The 27144-nt window shown below is 56.0% G+C and overlaps 1 protein-coding gene across 12 annotated transcripts in view; it reads left to right on the forward strand.

Moving 5' to 3' along the window:
- The first annotated feature begins 471 nt into the window (after positions 1 to 471).
- Positions 472 to 27144, forward strand: part of prelid3a (PRELI domain containing 3A) — a 51004-nt gene continuing 24331 nt past the window's right edge. For 3 of the 12 annotated variants that reach the window (XM_069922438.1, XM_069922439.1, XM_069922446.1), the window contains exons 1-3: positions 472 to 1335; positions 17267 to 17435; positions 20827 to 20916. In XM_069922438.1, the coding sequence (XP_069778539.1) occupies positions 1253 to 1335; positions 17267 to 17435; positions 20827 to 20916 (342 nt within the window). In that variant the 5' untranslated portion in view covers positions 472 to 1252. Of the gene's footprint in view, positions 1587 to 1662; positions 1683 to 13592; positions 13677 to 13721; positions 13865 to 16748; positions 16815 to 17266; positions 17436 to 20826; positions 20917 to 27144 lie in introns of those variants that run through there. The other 9 variants (XM_069922440.1, XM_069922442.1, XM_069922444.1 and 6 more) reach the window with 9 other exon arrangements.

The raw sequence follows: 27144 nt of genomic DNA on the forward strand, positions 1-27144 counted from the left end.
CTCTTCATTCCGGTATTTATTCTGCTCTATGCCCTTTCAGTCCCAAATGAAGCGTCTCGACCCCACCTGAAGTCCTCGTTATCGATGCTGCCTGAGATCCAGCCGTTCGTTGGCTCCGGATTCTTGTCCCTTTGTGCCTCCATCCTCCGCTGCGGTTTTCATGACAGACCGGGGCCGGGGGTTGAATCCCGCCTTGTCTATAAGGAGTTTGTCTGCGTGGGCTTTCCCGCGTTCCTCCCACCCTTCAAAACGTACTGGGGATGGGTAAATTGGGCGGCACGGACTCGTGGGTCGAAATGGCCTGAAATAAAAGCATTCCATTTATTAACATTTGTTTTCCACCCATCCGGTGTCACTGCACCTACAACCTCGCCTGGGCAGCGGATCTGCCCATTGACACCGCTATTGATGCGCATTGCTCTGTGATGTAAAACCAACCCTTTCCCCCCCCCCCCCCCTTGTCTTGCATCGGTGGGGGGGGGGGGGGATTTATCACAAACCTCGCCCCTAACTCTGCAAAGTCATTTCAACTCGAGCCCTGACCCTGACATGGATTTTCTTGCTGCTTTGCTTTTCCGGATATGCCGGCCCTTTTCCTTTTGTTTTATTGTGGTGTTTTTCATTATTTTCATGGCTCTTCTTTTTATCTTTGACCTAGAATCCCACTTGCCAAACTACCAAGTATTTTAGTGGACACGACCAATGCCTGGGTGGTCGCCCGTCAATCCTTGTGGGTAATGAGACTGAACAAAGCGGTTAACGCCACGCCGAAACATGATGGAATGAGTTGTCAAGAGAGGCAGACTTCAAAACGCATCTAATTTTGAGTCAATATCGTTTCTATTTTTTTTCTCGAATCTCAAAATACCTTATATACGAATTGACTTTCTAGTTTGTGCGATTCACTCGGAATATCAACCTCGTTGCTCTCAAGGAATATCGGGGACGTCCGATGATCCTAACTGCGAGAAGGAGCTTTGCAACAAAGCACAAAGAGTGTCGGAGTTATGTTGCAGACACATTTACCGAAGTCTAAAATAATTATTTCGATGTTTGGAGTATACACACTTGAAGACCGGAATCTTGAATACGATACGGCGGGAAACGACACGAATACTAAAGAGCGAACTGTATCAACGCCAGAAATGAAACATCAGTTAACGTTCTTCTCGATGCTGCTTATCTACATTGATCTAACAAAGACAGAGGTCAGGTGTTAGCTTTATTACCACCTCTGCCCAGCAGATCTTTGATGAATCCTTTTTGGGTGAAGAATAAAGGTTGGCGCAACATCGTGGCTGAAGGGCAGTTCTGCTTGACCGTAGCAATGATACGGTAACTTGGGATAATTAAACCTAGAGTGAAAGTTGTTTACTGAGTTCAGAAATAACTCGTCTTTCTGAGAGATACCATTTATTTAATGAAGGCGTCCTTGTGTGTGGTACAAGGTCCTTTATGTGTCATTTAAAAACACAATGCCGAGAAACTCAGCAGGTCCCGCTACTTTTTAACCAGTTTATAGCGAAGAGAAGGGATACTGGAGATAGATACATAACCAACGTTTCGGGCTTGAGCCTTTCCTGAAGGTAGGAATCTAAAGTCGTAGAGTTTGAGAGCAGCAGGGATTACGGATGGGGAAAGAGAATCCCACAGAACTCCCTGCGGAGAACTTCTTCAACAAGGTTTAATCTATCATATAGGTTGAACGTTGAGTGGGGGGGGGGGGGGGGGGTGAAGGAGGGAGGGAAGGGAGGTGGGGGGGGGGGACACTGGGAGGGAAAATGTTTGTGTGCATTTTGGTTAATATGGTTCATAGTGTGAAAAGTAAAAAGTTTTTACCAAAAACAAGGGATGACAGCATGGAGCAGCCGCCCGATCGGGCGTGGGCTCTCGAAGGGATTCAGGTGGGAGATGAGTGGGGACAAAAAGGGCCCCGTGCCTTTAAATGCTGATTGCAAATGAAACACTGGCCTGGGCAGCAATGGCGGGGCGGGGCGTGGGGGGGGGAATGGAAAGAAGAGGGGCCTCGACCTTAAAATCAGCAAATCAGGCATCGGGGCACCGGCGAGGCGAAAAGACTGGCGTGCTGGGCAGTGGGCGGTTCAAGAAGTATGACGTCAGACCGGTGGGCGGTTCAGAAAGGATGACGTCAGCCCAGTGTGCGGTTCAGGAAGGATGACGTCGGACCGGTGGGCGGTTCAGGAAGGAGGACGTCAGACCGGTGGGCGGTTCGGAAGGATGACGTCAGACCGGTGGGCGGTTCGGAAGGATGACGTCAGCCCGGTGGGCGGTTCAGGAAGGATGACGTCAGACCGGTGGGCGGTTCAGGAAGGAGGACGTCAGACCGGTGGGCGGTTCAGAAAGGATGACGTCAGCCCAGTGTGCGGTTCAGGAAGGATGACGTCGGACCGGTGGGCGGTTCGGAAGGATGACGTCAGACCGGTGGGCGGTTCGGAAGGATGACGTCAGCCTGGTGGGCGGTTCAGGAAGGATGACGTCAGACCGGTGGGCGGTTCAGGAAGGATGACGTCAGCCCGGTGGGCAGAACGGGTGACTGACGTTCAGGACGGTGGGCGTTCAGGAATGATGACGTCAGACCGGTGGGCGGTTGGGAAGGATGACGTCAGACCGGTGGGCGGTTCAGGAAGGATGACGTCAGCCCGGTGGGCAGAGACGGGTGACTGACATTCAGGACGGTGGGCGTTCAGGAAGGATGACGTCAGACCGGTGGGCGGTTCGGAAGGATGACATCAGACCGGTGGGCGGTTCAGTAAGGATTACATCAGCCCGATGGGCGGAGACGGGAGACTGACGTTCAGGACGGTGGGCGTTCAGGAAGGATGACGTCAGACTGGTGGGCGGAGACAGGTGACTGACATTCAGGACGGTGGGCGTTCAGGAAGGATGACGTCAGACCGATGGGCGGTTCGGAAGGATGACGTCAGCCCGGTGGGCGGGGACGGGTGACTGACATTCAGGACGATGGGCGTTCAGGAAGGATGACGTCAGACCGATGGGCGGTTCGGAAGGCTGACGTCAGCCCGGTGGGCGGAGACGGGTGACTGACATTCAGGACGGTGGGCGTTCAGAAAGGATGACGTCAGACCGATGGGTGGTTCGGAAGGATGACGTCAGCCCGGTGGGCGGAGACGGGTGACTGACGTTCAGGACGGTGGGCGTTTAGGAAGGATGACGTCAGACCGGTGGGCGGTTCGGTAGGATGACGTCAGCCCGGTGGGCGGAGACGGGTGACTGACATTCAGGACTGTGGGCGTTCAGGAAGGATGACGTCAGACCGATGGGCGGTTCGGAAGGATGACGTCAGACCGGTGGGCGGAGACGGGTGACTGACGTTCAGGACGGTGGGCGTTCAGGAAGGATGACGTCAGACCGGTGGGCGGTTCGGAAGGATGACGTCAGCCCGGTGGGCGGAGACGGGTGACTGACGTTCAGGACGGTGGGCGTTCAGGAAGGATGACGTCAGACCGGTGGGCGGTTCGGAAGGATGACGTCAGACCGGTGGGCGGAGACGGGTGACTGACGTTCAGGACGGTGGGCGGTTCAGGAAGGAGGACGTCAGACCGGTGGGCGGTTCGGAAGGATGACGCCAGACCGGTGGGCGGTTCAGAAGGATGACGTCAGCCCGGTGGGCGGTTCGGAAGGATGACGTCAGCCCGGTGGGCGGAGACGGGTGACTGACGTTCAGGACGGTGGGCGGTTCAGGAAGGAGGACGTCAGACCGGTGGGCGGTTCGGAAGGATGACGTCAGCCCGGTGGGCGGAGACGGGTGACTGACATTCAGGACGGTGGGCGTTCAGGAAGGATGACGTCAGACCGATGGGCGGTTCGGAAGGATGACGTCAGCCCGGTGGGCGGAGACGGGTGACTGACGTTCAGGACGGTGGGCGTTCAGGAAGGATGACGTCAGACCGGTGGGCGGTTCGGAAGGATGACGTCAGCCCGGTGGGCGGAGACGGGTGACTGACGTTCAGGACGGTGGGCGTTCAGGAAGGATGACGTCAGACCGGTGGGCGGTTCGGAAGGATGACGTCAGCCCGGTGGGCGGTTCGGAAGGATGACGTCAGCCCGGTGGGCGGAGACGGGTGACTGACGTTCAGGACGGTGGGCGGTTCAGGAAGGAGGACGTCAGACCGGTGGGCGGTTCGGAAGGATGACGTCAGCCCGGTGGGCGGTTCGGAAGGATGACGTCAGCCCGGTGGGCGGTTCGGAAGGATGACGTCAGCCCGGTGGGCGGTTCGGAAGGATGACGTCAGCCCGGTGGGCGGAGACGGGTGACTGACGTTCAGGACGGTGGGCGTTCAGGAAGGATGACGTCAGACCGGTGGGCGGTTCGGAAGGATGACGTCAGACCGGTGGGCGGTTCGGAAGGATGACGCCAGACCGGTGGGCGGTTCGGAAGGATGACGTCAGCCCGGTGGGCGGAGACGGGTGACTGACGTTCAGGACGGTGGGCGTTCAGGAAGGATGACGTCAGACCGGTGGTCGGTTCGGAAGGATGACATCAGACCGGTGGGCGGTTCGGAAGGATGACGCCAGACCGGTGGGCGGTTCAGAAGGATGACGTCAGCCCGGTGGGCGGTTCGGAAGGATGACGTCAGCCCGGTGGGCGGAGACGGGTGACTGACGTTCAGGACGGTGGGCGGTTCAGGAAGGAGGACGTCAGACCGGTGGGCGGTTCGGAAGGATGACGCCAGAACGGTGGGCGGTTCGGAAGGATGACGCCAGACCGGTGGGCGGAGACGGTGACTGACGTTCAGGACGGTGGGCGTTCAGGAAGGATGACGTCAGACCGGTGGGCGGTTCGGAAGGATGACGTCAGACCGGTGGGCGGAGACGGGTGACTGACGTTCAGGACGGTGGGCGGTTCAGGAAGGAGGACGTCAGACCGGTGGGCGGTTCGGAAGGATGACGCCAGACCGGTGGGCGGTTCAGAAGGATGACGTCAGCCCGGTGGGCGGTTCGGAAGGATGACGTCAGCCCGGTGGGCGGAGACGGGTGACTGACGTTCAGGACGGTGGGCGGTTCAGGAAGGAGGACGTCAGACCGGTGGGCGGTTCGGAAGGATGACGTCAGCCCGATGGGCGGAGACGGGTGACTGACGTTCAGGACGGTGGGCGTTCAGGAAGGATGACGTCAGACCGGTGGGCGGTTCGGAAGGATGACGTCAGCCCGGTGGGCGGTTCGGAAGGATGACGTCAGCCCGGTGGGCGGTTCGGAAGGATGACGTCAGCCCGGTGGGCGGAGACGGGTGACTGACGTTCAGGACGGTGGGCGGTTCAGGAAGGAGGACGTCAGACCGGTGGGCGGTTCGGAAGGATGACGTCAGCCCGGTGGGCGGAGACGGGTGACTGACATTCAGGACGGTGGGCGTTCAGTAAGGATGACGTCAGACCGATGGGCGGTTCGGAAGGATGACGTCAGCCCGGTGGGCGGAGACGGGTGACTGACGTTCAGGACGGTGGGCGTTCAGGAAGGATGACGTCAGACCGGTGGGCGGTTCGGAAGGATGACGTCAGCCCGGTGGGCGGAGACGGGTGACTGACGTTCAGGACGGTGGGCGTTCAGGAAGGATGACGTCAGACTGGTGGGCGGTTCGGAAGGATGACGTCAGCCCGGTGGGCGGTTCGGAAGGATGACGTCAGCCCGGTGGGCGGAGACGGGTGACTGACGTTCAGGACGGTGGGCGGTTCAGGAAGAAGGACGTCAGACCGGTGGGCGGTTCGGAAGGATGACGTCAGCCCGGTGGGCGGTTCAGAAGGATGACATCAGCCCGGTGGGCGGTTCGGAAGGATGACGTCAGCCCGGTGGGTGGTTCGGAAGGATGACGTCAGCCCGGTAGGCGGAGACGGGTGACTGACGTTCAGGACGGTGGGCGTTCAGGAAGGATGACGTCAGACCGGTGGGCGGTTCGGAAGGATGACGTCAGCCCGGTGGGCGGAGACGGGTGACTGACGTTCAGGACGGTGGGCGTTCAGGAAGGATGACGTCAGACCGGTGGGCGGTTCGGAAGGATGACGTCAGACCGGTGGGCGGAGACGGGTGACTGACGTTCAGGACGGTGGGCGGTTCAGGAAGGAGGACGTCAGACCGGTGGGCGGTTCGGAAGGATGACGCCAGACCGGTGGGCGGTTCAGAAGGATGACGTCAGCCCGGTGGGCGGTTCGGAAGGATGACGTCAGCCCGGTGGGCGGAGACGGGTGACTGACGTTCAGGACGGTGGGCGGTTCAGGAAGGAGGACGTCAGACCGGTGGGCGGTTCGGAAGGATGACGTCAGCCCGGTGGGCGGAGACGGGTGACTGACATTCAGGACGGTGGGCGTTCAGGAAGGATGACGTCAGACCGATGGGCGGTTCGGAAGGATGACGTCAGCCCGGTGGGCGGTTCGGAAGGATGACGTCAGCCCGGTGGGCGGTTCGGAAGGGTGACGTCAGCCCGGTGGGCGGAGACGGGTGACTGACGTTCAGGACGGTGGGCGTTCAGGAAGGATGACGTCAGACCGGTGGGCGGTTCGGAAGGATGATGTCAGACCGGTGGGCGGTTCGGAAGGATGACGCCAGACCGGTGGGCGTTTCGGAAGGATGACGCCAGACCGGTGGGCGGAGACGGTGACTGACGTTCAGGACGGTGGGCGTTCAGGAAGGATGACGTCAGACCGGTGGGCGGTTCGGAAGGATGACGTCAGACCGGTGGGCGGAGACGGGTGACTGACGTTCAGGACGGTGGGCGGTTCAGGAAGGAGGACGTCAGACCGGTGGGCGGTTCGGAAGGATGACGCCAGACCGGTGGGCGGTTCAGAAGGATGACGTCAGCCCGGTGGGCGGTTCGGAAGGATGACGTCAGCCCGGTGGGCGGAGACGGGTGACTGACGTTCAGGACGGTGGGCGTTCAGGAAGGATGACGTCAGACCGGTGGGCGGTTCGGAAGGATGACGTCAGCCCGGTGGGCGGTTCGGAAGGATGACGCCAGACCGGTGGGCGGTTCAGAAGGATGACGTCAGCCCGGTGGGCGGTTCGGAAGGATGACGTCAGCCCGGTGGGCGGAGACGGGTGACTGACGTTCAGGACGGTGGGCGGTTCAGGAAGGAGGACGTCAGACCGGTGGGCAGTTCGGAAGGATGACGTCAGCCCGATGGGCGGAGACGGGTGACTGACGTTCAGGACGGTGGGCGTTCAGGAAGGATGACGTCAGCCCGGTGGGCGGTTCGGAAGGATGACGTCAGCCCGGTGGGCGGTTCGGAAGGATGACGTCAGCCCGGTGGGCGGAGACGGGTGACTGACGTTCAGGACGGTGGGCGTTCAGGAAGGATGACGTCAGACCGGTGGGCGGTTCGGAAGGATGACGTCAGACCGGTGGGCGGTTCGGAAGGATGACGCCAGACCGGTGGGCGGTTCGGAAGGATGACGTCAGCCCGGTGGGCGGAGACGGGTGACTGACGTTCAGGACGGTGGGCGTTCAGGAAGGATGACGTCAGACCGGTGGTCGGTTCGGAAGGATGACATCAGACCGGTGGGCGGTTCGGAAGGATGACGCCAGACCGGTGGGCGGTTCAGAAGGATGACGTCAGCCCGGTGGGCGGTTCGGAAGGATGACGTCAGCCCGGTGGGCGGAGACGGGTGACTGACGTTCAGGACGGTGGGCGGTTCAGGAAGGAGGACGTCAGACCGGTGGGCGGTTCGGAAGGATGACGCCAGAACGGTGGGCGGTTCGGAAGGATGACGCCAGACCGGTGGGCGGAGACGGTGACTGACGTTCAGGACGGTGGGCGTTCAGGAAGGATGACGTCAGACCGGTGGGCGGTTCGGAAGGATGACGTCAGACCGGTGGGCGGAGACGGGTGACTGACGTTCAGGACGGTGGGCGGTTCAGGAAGGAGGACGTCAGACCGGTGGGCGGTTCGGAAGGATGACGCCAGACCGGTGGGCGGTTCAGAAGGATGACGTCAGCCCGGTGGGCGGTTCGGAAGGATGACGTCAGCCCGGTGGGCGGAGACGGGTGACTGACGTTCAGGACGGTGGGCGGTTCAGGAAGGAGGACGTCAGACCGGTGGGCGGTTCGGAAGGATGACGTTAGCCCGATGGGCGGAGACGGGTGACTGACGTTCAGGACGGTGGGCGTTCAGGAAGGATGACGTCAGACCGGTGGGCGGTTCGGAAGGATGACGTCAGCCCGGTGGGCGGTTCGGAAGAATGACGTCAGCCCGGTGGGCGGTTCGGAAGGATGACGTCAGCCCGGTGGGCGGAGACGGGTGACTGACGTTCAGGACGGTGGGCGGTTCAGGAAGGAGGACGTCAGACCGGTGGGCGGTTCGGAAGGATGACGTCAGCCCGGTGGGCGGAGACGGGTGACTGACATTCAGGACGGTGGGCGTTCAGTAAGGATGACGTCAGACCGATGGGCGGTTCGGAAGGATGACGTCAGCCCGGTGGGCGGAGACGGGTGACTGACGTTCAGGACGGTGGGCGTTCAGGAAGGATGACGTCAGACCGGTGGGCGGTTCGGAAGGATGACGTCAGCCCGGTGGGCGGAGACGGGTGACTGACGTTCAGGACGGTGGGCGTTCAGGAAGGATGACGTCAGACTGGTGGGCGGTTCGGAAGGATGACGTCAGCCCGGTGGGCGGTTCGGAAGGATGACGTCAGCCCGGTGGGCGGAGACGGGTGACTGACGTTCAGGACGGTGGGCGGTTCAGGAAGGAGGACGTCAGACCGGTGGGCGGTTCGGAAGGATGACGTCAGCCCGGTGGGCGGAGACGGGTGACTGACATTCAGGACGGTGGGCGTTCAGTAAGGATGACGTCAGACCGATGGGCGGTTCGGAAGGATGACGTCAGCCCGGTGGGCGGAGACGGGTGACTGACGTTCAGGACGGTGGGCGTTCAGGAAGGATGACGTCAGACCGGTGGGCGGTTCGGAAGGATGACGTCAGCCCGGTGGGCGGAGACGGGTGACTGACGTTCAGGACGGTGGGCGTTCAGGAAGGATGACGTCAGACTGGTGGGCGGTTCGGAAGGATGACGTCAGCCCGGTGGGCGGTTCGGAAGGATGACGTCAGCCCGGTGGGCGGAGACGGGTGACTGACGTTCAGGACGGTGGGCGGTTCAGGAAGAAGGACGTCAGACCGGTGGGCGGTTCGGAAGGATGACGTCAGCCCGGTGGGCGGTTCAGAAGGATGACGTCAGCCCGGTGGGCGGTTCGGAAGGATGACGTCAGCCCGGTGGGCGGTTCGGAAGGATGACGTCAGCCCGGTGGGCGGAGACGGGTGACTGACATTCAGGACGGTGGGCGTTCAGGAAGGATGACATCAGACCGATGGGCGGTTCGGAAGGATGACGTCAGCCCGGTGGGCGGAGACGGGTGACTGACGTTCAGGACGGTGGGCGTTGAGGAAGGATGACGTCAGACCGGTGGGCGGTTCGGAAGGATGACGTCAGCCCGGTGGGCGGAGACGGGTGACTGACGTTCAGGACGGTGGGCGTTCAGGAAGGATGACGTCAGACCGGTGGGCGGTTCGGAAGGATGACGTCAGCCCGGTGGGCGTTTCGGAAGGATGACGTCAGCCCGGTGGGCGGAGACGGGTGACTGACGTTCAGGACGGTGGGCGGTTCAGGAAGGAGGACGTCAGACCGGCGGGCGGTTCGGAAGGATGACGTCAGCCCGGCGGGCGGTTCGGAAGGATGACGTCAGCCCGGCGGGCGGTTCGGAAGGATGACGTCAGCCCGGCGGGCGGTTCGGAAGGATGACGTCAGCCCGGTGGGCGGAGACGGGTGACTGACGTTCAGGACGGTGGGCGTTGAGGAAGGATGACGTCAGACCGGTGGGCGGTTCGGAAGGATGACGTCAGCCCGGTGGGCGGAGACGGGTGACTGACGTTCAGGACGGTGGGCGTTCAGGAAGGATGACGTCAGACCGGTGGGCGGTTCGGAAGGATGACGTCAGCCCGGTGGGCGTTTCGGAAGGATGACGTCAGCCCGGTGGGCGGAGACGGGTGACTGACGTTCAGGACGGTGGGCGGTTCAGGAAGGAGGACGTCAGACCGGTGGGCGGTTCGGAAGGATGACGTCAGCCCGGTGGGCGGTTCGGAAGGATGACGTCAGCCCGGTGGGCGGTTCGGAAGGATGACGTCAGCCCGGTGGGCGGTTCGGAAGGATGACGTCAGCCCGGTGGGCGGAGACGGGTGACTGACGTTCAGGACGGTGGGCGTTCAGGAAGGATGACGTCAGACCGGTGGGCGGTTCGGAAGGATGACGTCAGACCGGTGGGCGGTTCGGAAGGATGACGCCAGACCGGTGGGCGGTTCGGAAGGATGACGCCAGACCGGTGGGCGGAGACGGGTGACTGACGTTCAGGACGGTGGGCGTTCAGGAAGGATGACGTCAGACAGGTGGGCGGTTCGGAAGGATGACGTCAGCCCGGTGGGCGGTTCGGAAGGATGACGTCAGCCCGGTGGGCGGAGACGGGTGACTGACGTTCAGGACAGTGGGCGTTCAGGAAGGAGGACGTCAGACCGGTGGGCGGTTCGGAAGGATGACGCCAGACCGGTGGGCGGTTCAGAAGGATGACGTCAGCCCGGTGGGCGGTTCAGAAGGATGACGTCAGCCCGGTGGGCGGTTCGGAAGGATGACGTCAGCCCGGTGGGCGGAGACGGGTGACTGACGTTCAGGACGGTGGGCGGTTCAGGAAGGATGACGTCAGACCGGTGGGCGGAGACGGGTGACTGACATTCAGGACGGTGGGCGTTCAGGAAGGATGACGTCAGACCGGTGGGCGGTTCGGAAGGATGACGTCAGCCCGGTGGGCGGTTCGGAAGGTTGACGTCAGCCCGGTGGGCGGAGACGGGTGACTGACGTTCAGGACGGTGGGCGGTTCAGGAAGAATGACGTCAGCCCGGTGGGCGGAGACGGGTGACTGACATTCAGGACGGTGGGCGTTCAGGAAGGATGACGTCAGACCGGTGGGCGGTTCGGAAGGATGACGTCAGCCCGGTGGGCGGAGACGGGTGACTGACATTCAGGACGGTGGGCGTTCAGGAAGGATGACGTCAGACCGGTGGGCGGTTCGGAAGGATGACGCCAGACCGGTGGGCGGTTCCGATGACGTCATCCCGGTGGGCGGAGACGGGTGCCTGACGTTCAGGACGGTGGGCGGTTCAGGAAGGATGACGTCAGCCCGGTGGGCGGAGACGGGTGACTGACGTTCAGGACGGTGGGCGTTCAGGAAGGATGACGTCAGCCCGGTGGGCGGAGACGGGTGACTGACGTTCAGGACGGTGGGCGGTTCAGGAAGGATGACGTCAGCCCGGTGGGCGGAGACGGGTGACTGACGTTCAGGACGGTGGGCGTTCAGGAAGGATGACGTCAGACCGGTGGGCGGTTCGGAAGGATGACGCCAGACCGGTGGGCGGTTCCGATGACGTCATCCCGGTGGGCGGAGACGGGTGCCTGACGTTCAGGACGGTGGGCGGTTCAGGAAGGATGACGTCAGCCCGGTGCGCGGTTCGGAAGGATGACGTCAGACCGGTGGGCGGTTCCGATGACGTCATCCCGGTGGGCGGAGACGGGTGCCTGACGTTCAGGACGGTGGGCGGTTCAGAAAGGATGACGTCAGCCCGGTGTGCGGTTCGGAAGGATGACGTCAGACCGGTGGGCGGTTCCGATGACGTCATCACGGTGGGCGGAGACGGGTGCCTGACGTTCAGGACGGTGGGCGGTTCAGGAAGGATGACGTCAGCCCGGTGGGCGGAGACGGGTGACTGACGTTCAGGACGGTGGGCGTTCAGGAAGGATGACGTCAGCCCGGTGGGCGGAGACGGGTGACTGACGTTCAGGACGGTGGGCGGTTCAGGAAGAATGACGTCAGCCCGGTGGGCGGAGACGGGTGACTGACGTTCAGGACGGTGGGCGTTCAGGAAGGATGACGTCAGACCGGTGGGCGGTTCGGAAGGATGACGCCAGACCGGTGGGCGGTTCCGATGACGTCATCCCGGTGGGCGGAGACGGGTGCCTGACGTTCAGGACGGTGGGCGGTTCAGGAAGGATGACGTCAGCCCGGTGCGCGGTTCGGAAGGATGACGTCAGACCGGTGGGCGGTTCCGATGACGTCATCCCGGTGGGCGGAGACGGGTGCCTGACGTTCAGGACGGTGGGCGGTTCAGAAAGGATGACGTCAGCCCGGTGTGCGGTTCGGAAGGATGACGTCAGACCGGTGGGCGGTTCCGATGACGTCATCACGATGGGCGGAGACGGGTGCCTGACGTTCAGGACGGTGGGCGGTTCAGGAAGGAGGACGTCAGACCGGTGGGCGGTTCGGAAGGATGACGTCAGACCGGTGGGCGGTTCCGATGACGTCATCCCGGTGGGCGGAGTCGGGTGCCTGACGTTCAGGACGGTGGGCGGTTCAGAAAGGATGACGTCAGACCGGTGGGTGGTTCAGAAGGATGACGTCAGCCCAGTGGGCGGTTCAGAAGGATGATGTCAGCCCGGTGGGCGGTTCAGGAAGGATGACGTCAGACCGGTGGGCGGTTCCGATGACGTCATCCCGGTGGGCGGAGACGGGTGCCTGACGTTCAGGACGGTGGGCGGTTCAGAAAGGATGACGTCAGACCGGTGGGTGGTTCAGAAGGATGACGTCAGCCCAGTGGGCGGTTCAGAAGGATGATGTCAGCCCGGTGGGCGGTTCAGGAAGGATGACGTCAGCCCGGTGGGCGGTTCGGAAGGATGACGTCAGCCCGGTGGGCGGAGACGGGTGACTGACGTTCAGGACGGTGGGCGTTCAGGAAGGATGACGTCAGACCGGTGGGCGGTTCGGAAGGATGACGTCAGCCCGGTGGGCGGTTCGGAAGGATGACGTCAGCCCGGTGGGCGGAGACGGGTGACTGACGTTCAGGACGGTGGGCGGTTCAGGAAGGAGGACGTCAGACCGGTGGGCGGTTCGGAAGGATGACGTCAGCCCGGTGGGCGGTTCAGAAGGATGATGTCAGCCCGGTGGGCGGTTCAGGAAGGATGACGTCAGCCCGGTGGGCGGTTCGGAAGGATGACGTCAGCCCGGTGGGCGGAGACGGGTGACTGACGTTCAGGACGGTGGGCGTTCAGGAAGGATGACGTCAGACCGGTGGGCGGTTCGGAAGGATGACGTCAGCCCGGTGGGCGGTTCGGAAGGATGACGTCAGCCCGGTGGGCGGAGACGGGTGACTGACATTCAGGACGGTGGGCGGTTCGGAAGGATGACGTCAGACCGGTGGGCGGTTCCGATGACGTCATCCCGGTGGGCGGAGACGGGTGCCTGACGTTCAGGACGGTGGGCGGTTCAGAAAGGATGACGTCAGACCGGTGGGCGGAGACGGGTGCCTGACGTTCAGGACGGTGGGCGGTTCAGAAAGGATGACGTCAGACCGGTGGGTGGTTCAGAAGGATGACGTCAGCCCAGTGGGCGGTTCAGAAGGATGATGTCAGCCCGGTGGGCGGTTCAGGAAGGATGACGTCAGACCGGTGGGCGGTTGACGTCAGCCCAGTGGGCGGTTCAGAAGGATGATGTCAGCCCGGTGGGCGGTTCAGGAAGGATGACGTCAGACCGGTGGGCGGTTCCGATGACGTCATCCCGGTGGGCGGAGACGGGTGCCTGACGTTCAGGACGGCGTGCCGACCCGCCGATGGGGACAGGTGAATTGTGCCGGTCGGAGCGGACGAGCGCAGCAGCAGTTGGGGCCCGATGCTGTCAGCTTCCACGCGGGGCGGGGGGTGGGCGGCGATCCGGGCGGCGGGAATCTCCGAGGGTCCGGCGCCCAGCCTGGAGGGCGCACTGCAGTCGCGGGCGACATGAGGGTGTGGAGGTCGGAGCACTCCTTCAGGTGCAGAGGCCGGGGGTGGGGGGGGGAGGGGATGTCCCGGCCTCCGCCATCCCCGGCCCTCACCTGGGCCACAAAGGATCAGGCCGCTGGACGGTGTCCGCGGGTCGTCGAGCAGCATCCGTGGGGGCCGAAGGGCCTCGACCCCTCAACTTGCCTCCGCTCTCCCCCGATGTGGCTCGGCCGCCGGGTTCCTTCCACCTCCTCTATCCGCCTTGGGTGTCTGTGGGCTGCGTATTGATCGAGCTGCCCTGGTCGGAGGGAGGAGGCAGAGGCGGGGAGGAGGCAGAGGCGGGGAGGAGGCAGAGGCGGGGAGGAGGCAGAGGCGGGGAGGAGGCAGAGGCGGGGAGGAGGCAGAGGCGGGGAGGAGGCAGAGGCGGGGAGGAGGCAGAGGCGGGGAGGAGGCAGAGGCGGGGAGGAGGCAGAGGCGGGGAGGAGGCAGAGGCGGGGAGGAGGCAGAGGCGGGGAGGAGGCAGAGGCGGGGAGGAGGCAGAGGCGGGGAGGAGGCAGAGGCGGGGAGGAGGCAGAGGCGGGGAGGAGGCAGAGGCGGGGAGGAGGCAGAGGCGGGGAGGAGGCAGAGGCGGGGAGGAGGCAGAGGCGGGGAGGAGGCAGAGGCGGGGAGGAGGCAGAGGCGGGGAGGAGGCAGAGGCGGGGAGGAGGCAGAGGCGGGGAGGAGGCAGAGGCGGGGAGGAGGCAGAGGCGGGGAGGAGGCAGAGGCGGGGAGGAGGCAGAGGCGGGGAGGAGGCAGAGGCGGGGAGGAGGCAGAGGCGGGGAGGAGGCAGAGGCGGGGAGGAGGCAGAGGCGGGGAGGAGGCAGAGGCGGGGAGGAGGCAGAGGCGGGGAGGAGGCAGAGGCGGGGAGGAGGCAGAGGCGGGGAGGAGGCAGAGGCGGGGAGGAGGCAGAGGCGGGGAGGAGGCAGAGGCGGGGAGGAGGCAGAGGCGGGGAGGAGGCAGAGGCGGGGAGGAGGCAGAGGCGGGGAGGAGGCAGAGGCGGGGAGGAGGCAGAGGCGGGGAGGAGGCAGAGGCGGGGAGGAGGCAGAGGCGGGGAGGAGGCAGAGGCGGGGAGGAGGCAGAGGCGGGGAGGAGGCAGAGGCGGGGAGGAGGCAGAGGCGGGGAGGAGGCAGAGGCGGGGAGGAGGCAGAGGCGGGGAGGAGGCAGAGGCGGGGAGGAGGCAGAGGCGGGGAGGAGGCAGAGGCGGGGAGGAGGCAGAGGCGGGGAGGAGGCAGAGGCGGGGAGGAGGCAGAGGCGGGGAGGAGGCAGAGGCGGGGAGGAGGCAGAGGCGGGGAGGAGGCAGAGGCGGGGAGGAGGCAGAGGCGGGGAGGAGGCAGAGGCGGGGAGGAGGCAGAGGCGGGGAGGAGGCAGAGGCGGGGAGGAGGCAGAGGCGGGGAGGAGGCAGAGGCGGGGAGGAGGCAGAGGCGGGGAGGAGGCAGAGGCGGGGAGGAGGCAGAGGCGGGGAGGAGGCAGAGGCGGGGAGGAGGCAGAGGCGGGGAGGAGGCAGAGGCGGGGAGGAGGCAGAGGCGGGGAGGAGGCAGAGGCGGGGAGGAGGCAGAGGCGGGGAGGAGGCAGAGGCGGGGAGGAGGCAGAGGCGGGGAGGAGGCAGAGGCGGGGAGGAGGCAGAGGCGGGGAGGAGGCAGAGGCGGGGAGGAGGCAGAGGCGGGGAGGAGGCAGAGGCGGGGAGGAGGCAGAGGCGGGGAGGAGGCAGAGGCGGGGAGGAGGCAGAGGCGGGGAGGAGGCAGAGGCGGGGAGGAGGCAGAGGCGGGGAGGAGGCAGAGGCGGGGAGGAGGCAGAGGCGGGGAGGAGGCAGAGGCGGGGAGGAGGCAGAGGCGGGGAGGAGGCAGAGGCGGGGAGGAGGCAGAGGCGGGGAGGAGGCAGAGGCGGGGAGGAGGCAGAGGCGGGGAGGAGGCAGAGGCGGGGAGGAGGCAGAGGCGGGGAGGAGGCAGAGGCGGGGAGGAGGCAGAGGCGGGGAGGAGGCAGAGGCGGGGAGGAGGCAGAGGCGGGGAGGAGGCAGAGGCGGGGAGGAGGCAGAGGCGGGGAGGAGGCAGAGGCGGGGAGGAGGCAGAGGCGGGGAGGAGGCAGAGGCGGGGAGGAGGCAGAGGCGGGGAGGAGGCAGAGGCGGGGAGGAGGCAGAGGCGGGGAGGAGGCAGAGGCGGGGAGGAGGCAGAGGCGGGGAGGAGGCAGAGGCGGGGAGGAGGCAGAGGCGGGGAGGAGGCAGAGGCGGGGAGGAGGCAGAGGCGGGGAGGAGGCAGAGGCGGGGAGGAGGCAGAGGCGGGGAGGAGGCAGAGGCGGGGAGGAGGCAGAGGCGGGGAGGAGGCAGAGGCGGGGAGGAGGCAGAGGCGGGGAGGAGGCAGAGGCGGGGAGGAGGCAGAGGCGGGGAGGAGGCAGAGGCGGGGAGGAGGCAGAGGCGGGGAGGAGGCAGAGGCGGGGAGGAGGCAGAGGCGGGGAGGAGGCAGAGGCGGGGAGGAGGCAGAGGCGGGGAGGAGGCAGAGGCGGGGAGGAGGCAGAGGCGGGGAGGAGGCAGAGGCGGGGAGGGTCCCTTCTCTGTGCTGCACTTGTTCACTGGTTGATGGAGGTCCGAGTCCATCCACTGCTGGATCATATTTGGCACAGCGGTTCGCGCCACGCCTTTTCATCGCTCCTGAGGGGGTTTTCCCGGGGCTGGGGGTCTCCAGTTTCACCATTTGCAAAGTACTGGGGGGGGGGGTGTAGGTTAATTGGGTGCAAACGCCTAATTTTTAAAAATTCCGTTTGTGCCGGGGTCGATCCTAAATCTGCTCACGAGGTCCTGTCCTGGAGAAAGAATGGAATGTGCAACTTTATACGTTTGTGAGAGGAAAACAACTTTTTTTTTGGGCGGGGGGGTCTTAATTGTTTATTTTTTCTTTGTCCCAGCTGCCGTTAATTCATTTGGATGGTGAACCTGGGAATGCGTTTGGGGAATAGTGGATCTATTCTAAGGTACCTGCTTCTTGTCCACAATGTAGGCTCAGCCTAGATTTGTTGATTCGAATTCCACCCCAGAGCTTTCTACTTGTTCCTGACGTTGCCATACACCTTGAGGTGTTTACTGATGGCTAGTTTTCTCTCTCTCAATGCATTCAAAAGAGGTTGCAGCCCTCTTTTTTTCTCACTTTAAATGCGGCTCCTCTGAACAAACAATGAGAACCCATTGCCCCATTTCATTGGATATCCACGTGGACTTTGCTGCCTCTCCTCTGCTCCTCCACCTCTGCAAGGTGCCTTGCATTTTAAATGCAGATAAATATTATGTACTGAAACCCTTGTCTTGCCAGTGACACTGACTTCAATGAAATTAATTTACTTTATGCTTTTTTTTCTGTTGTACTGTGATATCATTTATAGATGGAATGTTTCATTTGACTTGCTTTTTTTTGTGTGGTGCTTTTTAGCCATCCATGGGAGACGGTCATCAAAGCTGCAATGCGAAAATATCCTAACCCCATGAACCCCAATGTTGTGGGAGTGGATGTACTGGAAAGAAATCTTGATACTCAAGGGAGATTGCATAGCCAGCGTCTGCTTTGTACAGAGTGGGGAATCCCCAACATTGTTATGACTGTATGTGAGCCACATCTTGTATTTTATTTCCAATTTTAATCTTAACACTACTTATAAGTATTCATAATTTTGATTTTGACAATAAATGCTCTCTCATCGTTGCAGATGCTCTGTAAAATGATTGGGGCACAATTGTCTAATTTGGAAGTAAATTTGAAATGATGAGGGGGATTGATTGAATTGATGTGAATAGGCTCTTCCCCTTGAGGGTAGGTGAGATTGGAATGAGAGGCCATGAGTTGAGGGTTAGGGGGCCAAAGTTTAGAAGTGGTGGCTGATTGGAATGACCTTCCGGAAGAGGTGGTTGCAGCAAGGCCAATTTTGTCATTTAAGAAAAAGTTGGATAGGTGCATGGATGTGAGGGGATTGGAGGGTCACATACAGGGTGCAGGTAAATGGGACTAGAGATCATTTAAATTGGTATGGACTATAGGAGCCGAGACTGTCTGTTTCCGTACTGTAATTGTTATAGGGTTATAATATTAAACGGATAAAATGATCATGGTTTAATATAGCGACAAATTTGTCCGTTCAATTGGTTTTAACTTTTGAGGCGGGAGTAACTATGACTCTCTTGGCTTCCTTACCACCAAGGTCAATGTGTCTGCAAAATTAAATGCACAAGCGACCAACCAACATCACTGGCAATGGGATCCTCCTGTATGCAGATCACAATGAGGAGGATTTGAGACAAACTATTAACCTGGCTCCACGGGCAAACCTGGAATGGGATGTCTGAAGTACAAGACAAATAAACCAATAGATTTGTTGCTCTTTAAAGATCTGGAGATATAGTACCATAGAACTTTACAGCACAGAAACCGGCTCCTTCAGCCTTTCTATGCTGAACCATTTTTTTTTGCCTAGTCCCACTGATCTGCACCCAGTCTATAGCCCTCCATATCTCTACCATCCATGTACCTGTCCAAATTCTTCTAAAATGTATTTGCCACTTCAGCTGGCAGCTTGTTCCATACTCCCACTTCTCTCTGTGTGAAGAAGTTCCCCCTAAACTGTTCCCTTTTCACTCTTAACCCATGTCCTCTGGTCTGTATCTCATCTACCCTAAGTGGGGAAAAAAAACTATCTATATTTACTCTGTCTATCCCCCTCATAATTTTAAATGCCTCTATCAAATCTCCCCTCATCCTTCTATGCTCTAGAGAATAAAATTCTAACCTGTTTAACTTTTCTCTGTAATTCAGTTCTTGAAGTCTGGGCAACATCCTAGTAAATCTTCTCTGCATTCTTTCTATCTTATTGATATCTTTCCTATAGTTAGGTGACACAATTCTCTAAATTTGGTTTCACCAATGTCTTATACAACTTCACAATAATATCCCAACTCCCATACTCAATTTATGAAGACCAATATGCTGAAAGCTCCCTTTACAATCCTATCCACCTGTGATGCCAATTTCAGGAAATTATGTATCTGTATTCACACATCCCTCTTCTATCACATTCCTCAGTTCCCTACTATTTACTGTGTATGCCCTTTCTTGGTTTGTCCTTCCAAAATGCAACACCTCGCACTTGTCTGCATTAAATTCCATCTGCCATTTTTCCAGCGGGTCTAGATCCCTCTGCAAGGTCTGAAAACCTTCTTTCCTGTCCACAATGCCTCCAATTGTACTGTCATCTGCAAACTTGCTGATCCAATTTATCATATTATCATCCAGATCATTGATATAGATGACAAGCAACAATGGTTCCAGCACCAACTCCTGAGGCATACCACTAGTCACAGCCTGTGAAGCAATCATCCACCGCTACTCTCTAGCTTCTCCTGTGCAGCCATTGTCAAATATAATTCACTACTTCAACATGAATACCTATTATCTGAACCTTCTTCACTTGCCTCCCATGTGGGACCTTGTCAAAGTCCTTACTAAAGTCCATGTAGACAACATCCACAACCTTTCCTTCATCAGCTTTCCTGGTAACTTCGTTGACAACATCCACAACCTTTCCTTCATCAGCTTTCCTGGTAACTTCCTTGAAAGACTATCAAATTGATTAAATACGGCCCACAATACACAAAGTCATGTTGACTGTCCTTAATTGGTTTCTGGATATCCAAATAATTATATATCCGATCTCTTAAAACACCTTCCAATAATTTACCTACTGTTGATGTCAGGCTCACAGGCCTATAATTTTTGGTTACTTTTTGAGCCTTTTTTTAAATAACATCTGCTACCCTCCAATCCTCCAGCACCACACCTCTGGCTAAGGACATTTAAATATTTCTGCCAGAGCCCTTGGAATTTATACACTAGCCAACTTCAAGGTCCAAGGGAATATCTTGTCAGGCCCTGGGGATTTATCCACCCTTATTTGCTTTTAAGATAACAAGCACTTCCTCCTCTTTACCACAAAGGTGTGCAATAGGATAGTAAATGCAAAGGATTGAAGGAACAGGAGAAAGGGAACTACTTTTGTTCAAGGATCTTCATCAGTTTCTCATTCTCTTTGGGCCAGAAACAAAAGAATTCGATGACCTGACCACTTGTCAGTTCTTTATTTTCTTTCTCCAGATGTTTATATTTATTCATCTTCTCTTCCCAAGCTTCTGGACCCATTGCTGTTCTAATTGTATCATAGTAACGTTCAAGCTAGTTTGCAATTTTTGGCCAGAATAGATCTGGTTTCCACAGTGATTCTTCCTCTGTATGGATGAGTGGTTCCATCCATACTTATTTGCCTTGTCCTTCAATATGTCAGCCATGCTTGTTACAGGAATTCTCAACACTTAAATAGTGTGACTGGAGGTATACACCAGAGTTTCTCTTGATTTCAGATGTCATCTGCAGGTTTTCACCTACTACAGCGTTCAATATTTTTCTGCAAAACATTTGTATTAAATACAGAATTGCTCTATGCCAACAGCATAGATCAGCTAAGACTATGAAGATGTTTCTAGCTCAGTGTAAAATAACAAGTATCAGCTAGCTTTTTGTGAAGTTGATAGCTGAGGGGAAAAAAAACTAATTGGTGACAAAAATAGAAATTAAAACATTACTAGAAATTCTCATCAAATCAGGCAGCACTTGTGCAGAGAGAATTGTTTCTCAGTTAACTTTTTCTTTCTGTGGAATCTGTCTGGTCAGCATCCTCTTCCATTCTAAATGTTAGTGTTGAAGCCCAATTATCCACCTGACACCACAGTATTGAAATAGGCAGACAACCCTAATAATTGCATTTTTATTTCCAATTTAAAAATAACTGCAAAGGATTGGTGTGCAATCAAATGGAATTTTGCTCCCTCTACTTCTAATATATTCTGATTTTTGGATTCAGTGGAATTTGACATTTTACAGGACTTGAACCACAATGAATCTAACAGTGAGGTAAATTCATAATGTAACTTTTTGTATGTTTTTATTAGATTCTGGGTACAAACAGGACCACAACATATATTAAAGAACATTCTGTTGTTGATCCAGTTGAACGAACTATGGAACTTTGTTCTTCTAATGTAAGTAAATGACTCCTGAAACTCAACTTAAGTTTAAATATGATCCATTTGAGGATGGTTTCATTGTTATTGGTCATATGAATAGAGCAGTTTACTGTAAAATTATTCTGCGAGTGTAATGTCATTTAGTTGGAAAGGGTGCAGAAAAGATTCACAAGATTGTTACCAGGGCTGATGGACCTGAGTAATAATGACAAGCTGGATAGTATGGGACTTGCCTCCCTGGAGTGCAGCAGTCTGAAGGGTGACCTTACAAAGGTATACAAAATCACGAGGGGCAGGATATTTTCCTAGGGTAGGGGAATCTAAAACAAGAGGCAGAGATTTAAGGTGAGAAGGGAATATTTAAAAGGGATCTGAGAGGCATTTTTTCACACAGAGGTTGATAAGTATTGGGAATGAGTTGCTAGAGAAGTAGTAGAGCTGGGTATAATTGCAATGTTTAAAAGACATTTATACAGATACAGTGATAAGTCTTCAGAGAGATATGGGCCAAATGCAGGCAAATGGGACTAGCTCAGGTGGACAACTTAGTGAACATGGATAATAAGTTGTGGCAAAGGGCCTTTTTCCATGCTGTAAAACTTTGACTAAAATGTTGAAGATTGAAAACCTGAAGAATCCTTCCTTAAGGTTTTTGTGAAGTAATGCCCTTGGGGTGATGAATAGTTGCAATACACATATTCCATTCGTATGACCTCAAAGTGTATGGATTAGCCAGGGCTTTGTATTTGAGTGGCTACTTCTCAATTAAAAATAACACTTTTCCATCACTATTCACCTCTTTCATCCTTTCTAGTGGAATTCAAACACAGTTATATTTTGATTTAGATTTCCTTTATTATTTTAATCAGGGCAGAAGATTTTTATTGGCCATCACCTTGCATTTAGCCTTGATATATAAATGGAATTATTTTCTATATTAATGAGAAGTAAGCTGGTGTGAGAACTTCAAAAACTTGATTACCCAGAACTCAAAATTATCAAAGTACCTAAGATCTCCTCTGAAGCCAAAGTGGGGTTTCTCCCCCCAAAAAAAGGTATAAATGTCTTGATTTTCCTTTCTTCTTCACAAAAATCTCATACAATTTTCCAATGCTGATGGTAGTGGTCACCCGAGGGTATTACTTCACAAATTCCTTCAGGAATGATCCATGACAGAATCATCTTTTTTCAAATTTTTTAAATTTTTCACACTATGAACCATATGAACCAAAATACATACAGACATTTTTCTCTTGAATATACACAGTGTCATTTTCTCCCCTTTTTCCCCCCTCCCCATTCATTCAATGTTCAATCTATATGATGCATTAAACCCATTAAACAACGTCGCCACTTCATAAAAATAAACAAGAAATTTGTGTCTTCTACTTTTACACACCGGGTCAGTTCATTTCGTTGTCTTCTCCTTCTGTCATTTTAGGTGGTCGAGGTCTGTGGTAGGATTTCTCTATTGTGTTCCATGTATGGTTTCCATATTTGTTCGAATATTGTGATGTTATTTTTTTTTCCCAATGGAATACATTTATTCATTTCTATGTACCATTGCTGTATTCTCAGGTTATCTTCTAATTTCCAGGTTGGCATTATACATTTTTTTGGTACAGCTAAGGCTATCATAAAAAATCTTTTTTTGCACTTCATCCAGTTTAAGGCCTAATGACAGAATCATCTTCAGCTGATAAATAACATGTCACAGCATGGAAACAGGCCCTTTGCCCGAACTCATCCATGTCGACTAAGTTGACTCCCTGAGTTAGTCTCATTTGCCTGGGTTTGGCCCATATCCCTCTAAATATTTCCTTTCAATGTACTGTATTTGTATAAATGTATTTTAAATATTGCAGTTGTACCTTCCCCTACCACTTCCTAATGGTGTTAGAAAATTATATGCCTGGATTACTTTTTGGTCAGGTCCTAAACAATTATATTAAGCACTAACTCTTCAGCATTGAGGCAGGTGCATCACTATTTAAACAAAATTGTTTTGTTGATGGACCAGCTGTAAAAATGGGATAAAAAATGGCAGATGGAATATAATGCAGACAAGTGTGAGGTGTTACATTTTGGAAGGACAAACTAAGAAAGGACATACACGATAAATGGGTAAGGCACTAAGGAGTGTGGTAGAACAGAGGGATCTGGGAATACAGATACATAATTCCCTGAAAGTGGCATCACAGGTAGCTACTGTTGTAAAGAGAGATTTTGGCATATTGGCCTTCATAAATCAAAAGTTTAAGTATAGGAGTCGGGATGCTGTGGTAAAGTTGTATAAGACATTGGTGTGTTATGAAACTGTCATGTTCGGTGGGTTCGAAGAGAGAGACAAGTCTGGATACAAGGGTTTGCAATCAAATGTAACTTTATTAAAAGAACAATTAATAAAAGAGCATAGAACATGCACACACAATATACAAGTAAGCCTGGAAAAAAATTACAGGAATAAAACGCACACAATTATCAAAAAACTTGGGAAAATCTGTGACAAGAAACAAGCAGGGGAGAACGTTAAACTGTACACAATTACTAATTCACACAGGTGATGTAGACCTTGGACACTATAATCAAGGGTTTTAAACACACCTTCCTGGACCCTTGATCAGTTGAGAGGTGGATCTGGTACCACTGTACCCACAGGGGTATGCATATGCCCTTGGGCCCCTGATCAGTTGAGAGCAGTGGCTCTACTGCTAGTATTGACCTAGAGCAATTTGAGTTGTAGCAATACCATGGCTAGCTTCAGTGCAATGTGCACCTTACCCACGACCCTTCCAAGCGACTTCTGCAGTAGCGACCTGGCATAGAGCAGTGTTCGGGGCTATCAACACAAGGCAGAGAGAGCAAATGTCTTCTGTGTTGATGTTAAATACAGGACTCAAGCTAATGAGGCCGCCAAGTGATCTGAACCACCAAATGGCAAGTTGAGCACTGACCACTTCCCAATCTTAACTGGCATTCCACCCTGCAAACTGTAACTTTGTCTATAACTTTGAGTGAAACTAAAAGTAGACCATGTACTGACAGATGATGTGATTTCCAAATGAGTTTCAGGCAGGGAGGCCACTGACCACCAGCAATAGACAGGGAAGCCATGCCTCCTCCCCACACAACACTCCACACCTCAGAAGCTGCATCACTCTGGAATGACAATGAAGCAATGTACACGTTATAACTATCTATCCATCCCTCTATCTATCTGTCTATCTATCTATCTGTCTGTCTATCTATCTGTCTCTGTCTGTCTATCTATCTGTCTCTGTCTGTCTATCTATCTGTCTCTGTCTATCTATCTATCTCTGTCTGTCTATCTATCTATCTCTGTCTGTCTATCTGTCTATCTATCTATCTATCTGTCTGTCTATCTGTCTATCTGTCTCTGTCTATCTGTCTGTCTGTCTATCTATCTATCTATCTATCTATCTGTCTATCTATCTATCTATCTATAATGTGTGTGTGCCCTCCTTATGCTGGACAAGACACATAATCAAATCCATTGAAAGCACCTCACCAGGCCCTCCCTCCTCCCACCCTGACCAAACAGGGTTGTTGTGTTACTGTGTCCAGTATCAGAGGGAGGGCATAAAAAGGAATTTGTTTGGTCACCGACTCGGATGCCTGGCTTCTCTGGCTTGGCTGACAAATGTGAGCACCCCTACCACCAACATCTGTGAGCAGGCAGTCATCCATGAGGTGCCAGATCCCTCACTTGGCTTGCACATCCCGTGCCCTGGCCCCACACTTGGGCGCTCCCAAAGCATAGCCTAGATGGTCGCTGCCATGCTATTATGTGATGAGGCAGGGTAGGCTGGCAGACGTATATCCAGAATATACCTGGGGTGCCCAGCTTCCCTGGACATCGTCTGACAGCAGGATGCCATTCCTGCTCTCTTTAAGCGGGTGCCTCAAGTGCTTGTGTTGAATCCTTGCAACGATAGCTACGAGGAGCTGGGACCAATGAAGGCTCCTGAAGTCCCCATCCCGTGAAGTTTTTTGTTTCTGTTAATGGGGGGCTGGGGTGATGCTGCCACTGTCTAGTGAAACAAAAAGAACACAACGTCCATTCAGTTTCCTTACTCCAGCTCAGGGTAACTGAAAAAAACAAAAGGTCTAACACAAAGTCCACACAATAGGTGCAATCAAATGTCCAATGTTGTTGCCCAAACAAGCTGGTCAATCAAATGTCCAATACTGCTACCTAAACAAGCTGGTGCGGTGGCCACAGCCATCAGTGGCGTTGGTAGCTGAAATGAGAGATTCGAGCGCAATAGTCTGTCAACGGACCCTCAGATTGAGGAGACGAACAGCTTGAAGGGTAGTCTCCTGTGGAAGGGGGGAAAGAGAGCTCAAAAAATAGATTAGTCAGGGCCACCTCTAGTTGGGGAAGAGCAGAGGGGAGGCTGGTCCAGGTCGGAGTGGGCAGAGAATGGGAACCCCCTGTAATGCTCTTTCTCGAGAGAGAGAGAGAGAGAGAGCACACGTCTCCGTCTCTCTGCTGCTCTGATCCTGCCCTCCGATCCTTCCAAGAGGGCAATGGCCTCCTGGACTGCCCTCCCAATCACCAATCCCATGAGGGGCAAGACCATCCCTCTAAGATCGGGGCAGTCATCAGTGTCCAAACAGTCCACCAAGGCATTATTCACCTTCATGTTCTCTGGCCACTGGTAGTATTGGTCTCTTTGCCTGGCTAGCCCCTTATCTGAGTAGTCCTGGGGTTCCATGTCCTTCAATGACCACCTACATGCCCACTCGAGGTCCCCCTGATTTTGGTACCTCCCCATTTTGGAGGGTCGCCAGGGTGCCCTAGTGCAGACCTGGGACTGTGGTCATTAGTCGAGCTAAAGGCTCGGGCACACAGCCCCACAATGTGTCAACCAGCGTCGTCCAGTGCTGGGTATTTCCCTTTTCCTAGTGGCCGACCACTGGAATAAATGACTTCAGGTCACTCAGGTGGGACAGGTCTGGTGAATGGATCCCTGGCCTCCATCCTTTGGAGCAGGGACTGCATTGCTTCAGACAGTGGGGTGGTCTGATGTGATAGGGTGCCTTTGTTGGCCACCTTTTGTTGACGCAAAGAGATTATCTCAGTTCTGAGGTGGCAAGAGCCACCTCAAGTTGGGGAGGAGCAGAAGGCTGCGTGGTGGGCAGTGAGGTGGGAGGCGCAGTGGGTGGTGCAGGTTTTTGTGGGTTATGCTGGCAGTATTCCGGCCACATAGTGAACGTGCCAGTGGTGGGAATGTTATTTAAACAGGCACAATCCTCTCCCGCAAGTAATAGGGCATGGTACAAATCTTTATGGACTTCGCTATTGCTTTTTTCCCCACATTTTGTCTCCACCTGGCGAACCTGTGCAGGGACCCCCATTGTGGGTGTTCCCCGTTCTAAGTACTCGAGCCCTTCCAGCAGGGCAATGGCTTCACGATCTATCCTGCTGCTTGCTATTCCGATCAAAGGCAAGACCACACCTCTGAGGTTGGGACAGATGGTGGTGACTAGGTGCCTTGCCCAGGCAGGGGTTAAGCTGACATCTTCAGGGGTGTTGCTCCCGGGGGCCCTGCCATGGAAGTTGGTGATGAGGGCCTGATAACACTCGTGCCCTCGCTAATGGTCAGCATGTCGGGACCCACTCCAACAAGGTGGGAAACATGGCCTGCACTGCAGCTACTACCTGGTCCCACTCTGTGTTTTCTTTCACGATCCCTTTAGGATGCACCCACAGGGAGTTATTGATGGAGTGCAGTGTGGACAGACTACTCAAAGTAATAGCTTCTAGGAGGGAAAGGCGGACATGGGGACACTATCTTGTCCCACAATCAGAGTAGCCAGATGGCCAGATGCTCATCCGACCACTGCTGGTATCTGTCCGCCAGTGCAGCCAATTCCTTGGCAGAGTACTCTCTCTCTCTCCATAACCTTGCACTGGCCCCTCTCTTGTTCGCTTGTACCCTCACTGCTCTCGGCACTCTCCCCATTTCAGTGAGCCTCATTATGGTGCTGGTGCCTTGCAAAGTCTTGGGACATGTTGGGGGAGTGGGGGGGAGATACACGCACCATTGGACTCAGCTTCTGCGAAGTCATTATTATCCAATCACTCATCCCCGACAATGCATCACTTTCCTCCCCGCTCATAATGATCGCCCTGACCTTAACCGGGTTGACCTGCCAGCCAGATTGATGGGCTGCCTGAAGAAGCCACACTTTGATCAGTTCACAGACAGCTTTGAT

Source organism: Narcine bancroftii, chromosome 2 (genome assembly GCF_036971445.1).
Source record: "Narcine bancroftii isolate sNarBan1 chromosome 2, sNarBan1.hap1, whole genome shotgun sequence".
NCBI classification, from domain to species: domain Eukaryota; kingdom Metazoa; phylum Chordata; class Chondrichthyes; order Torpediniformes; family Narcinidae; genus Narcine; species Narcine bancroftii.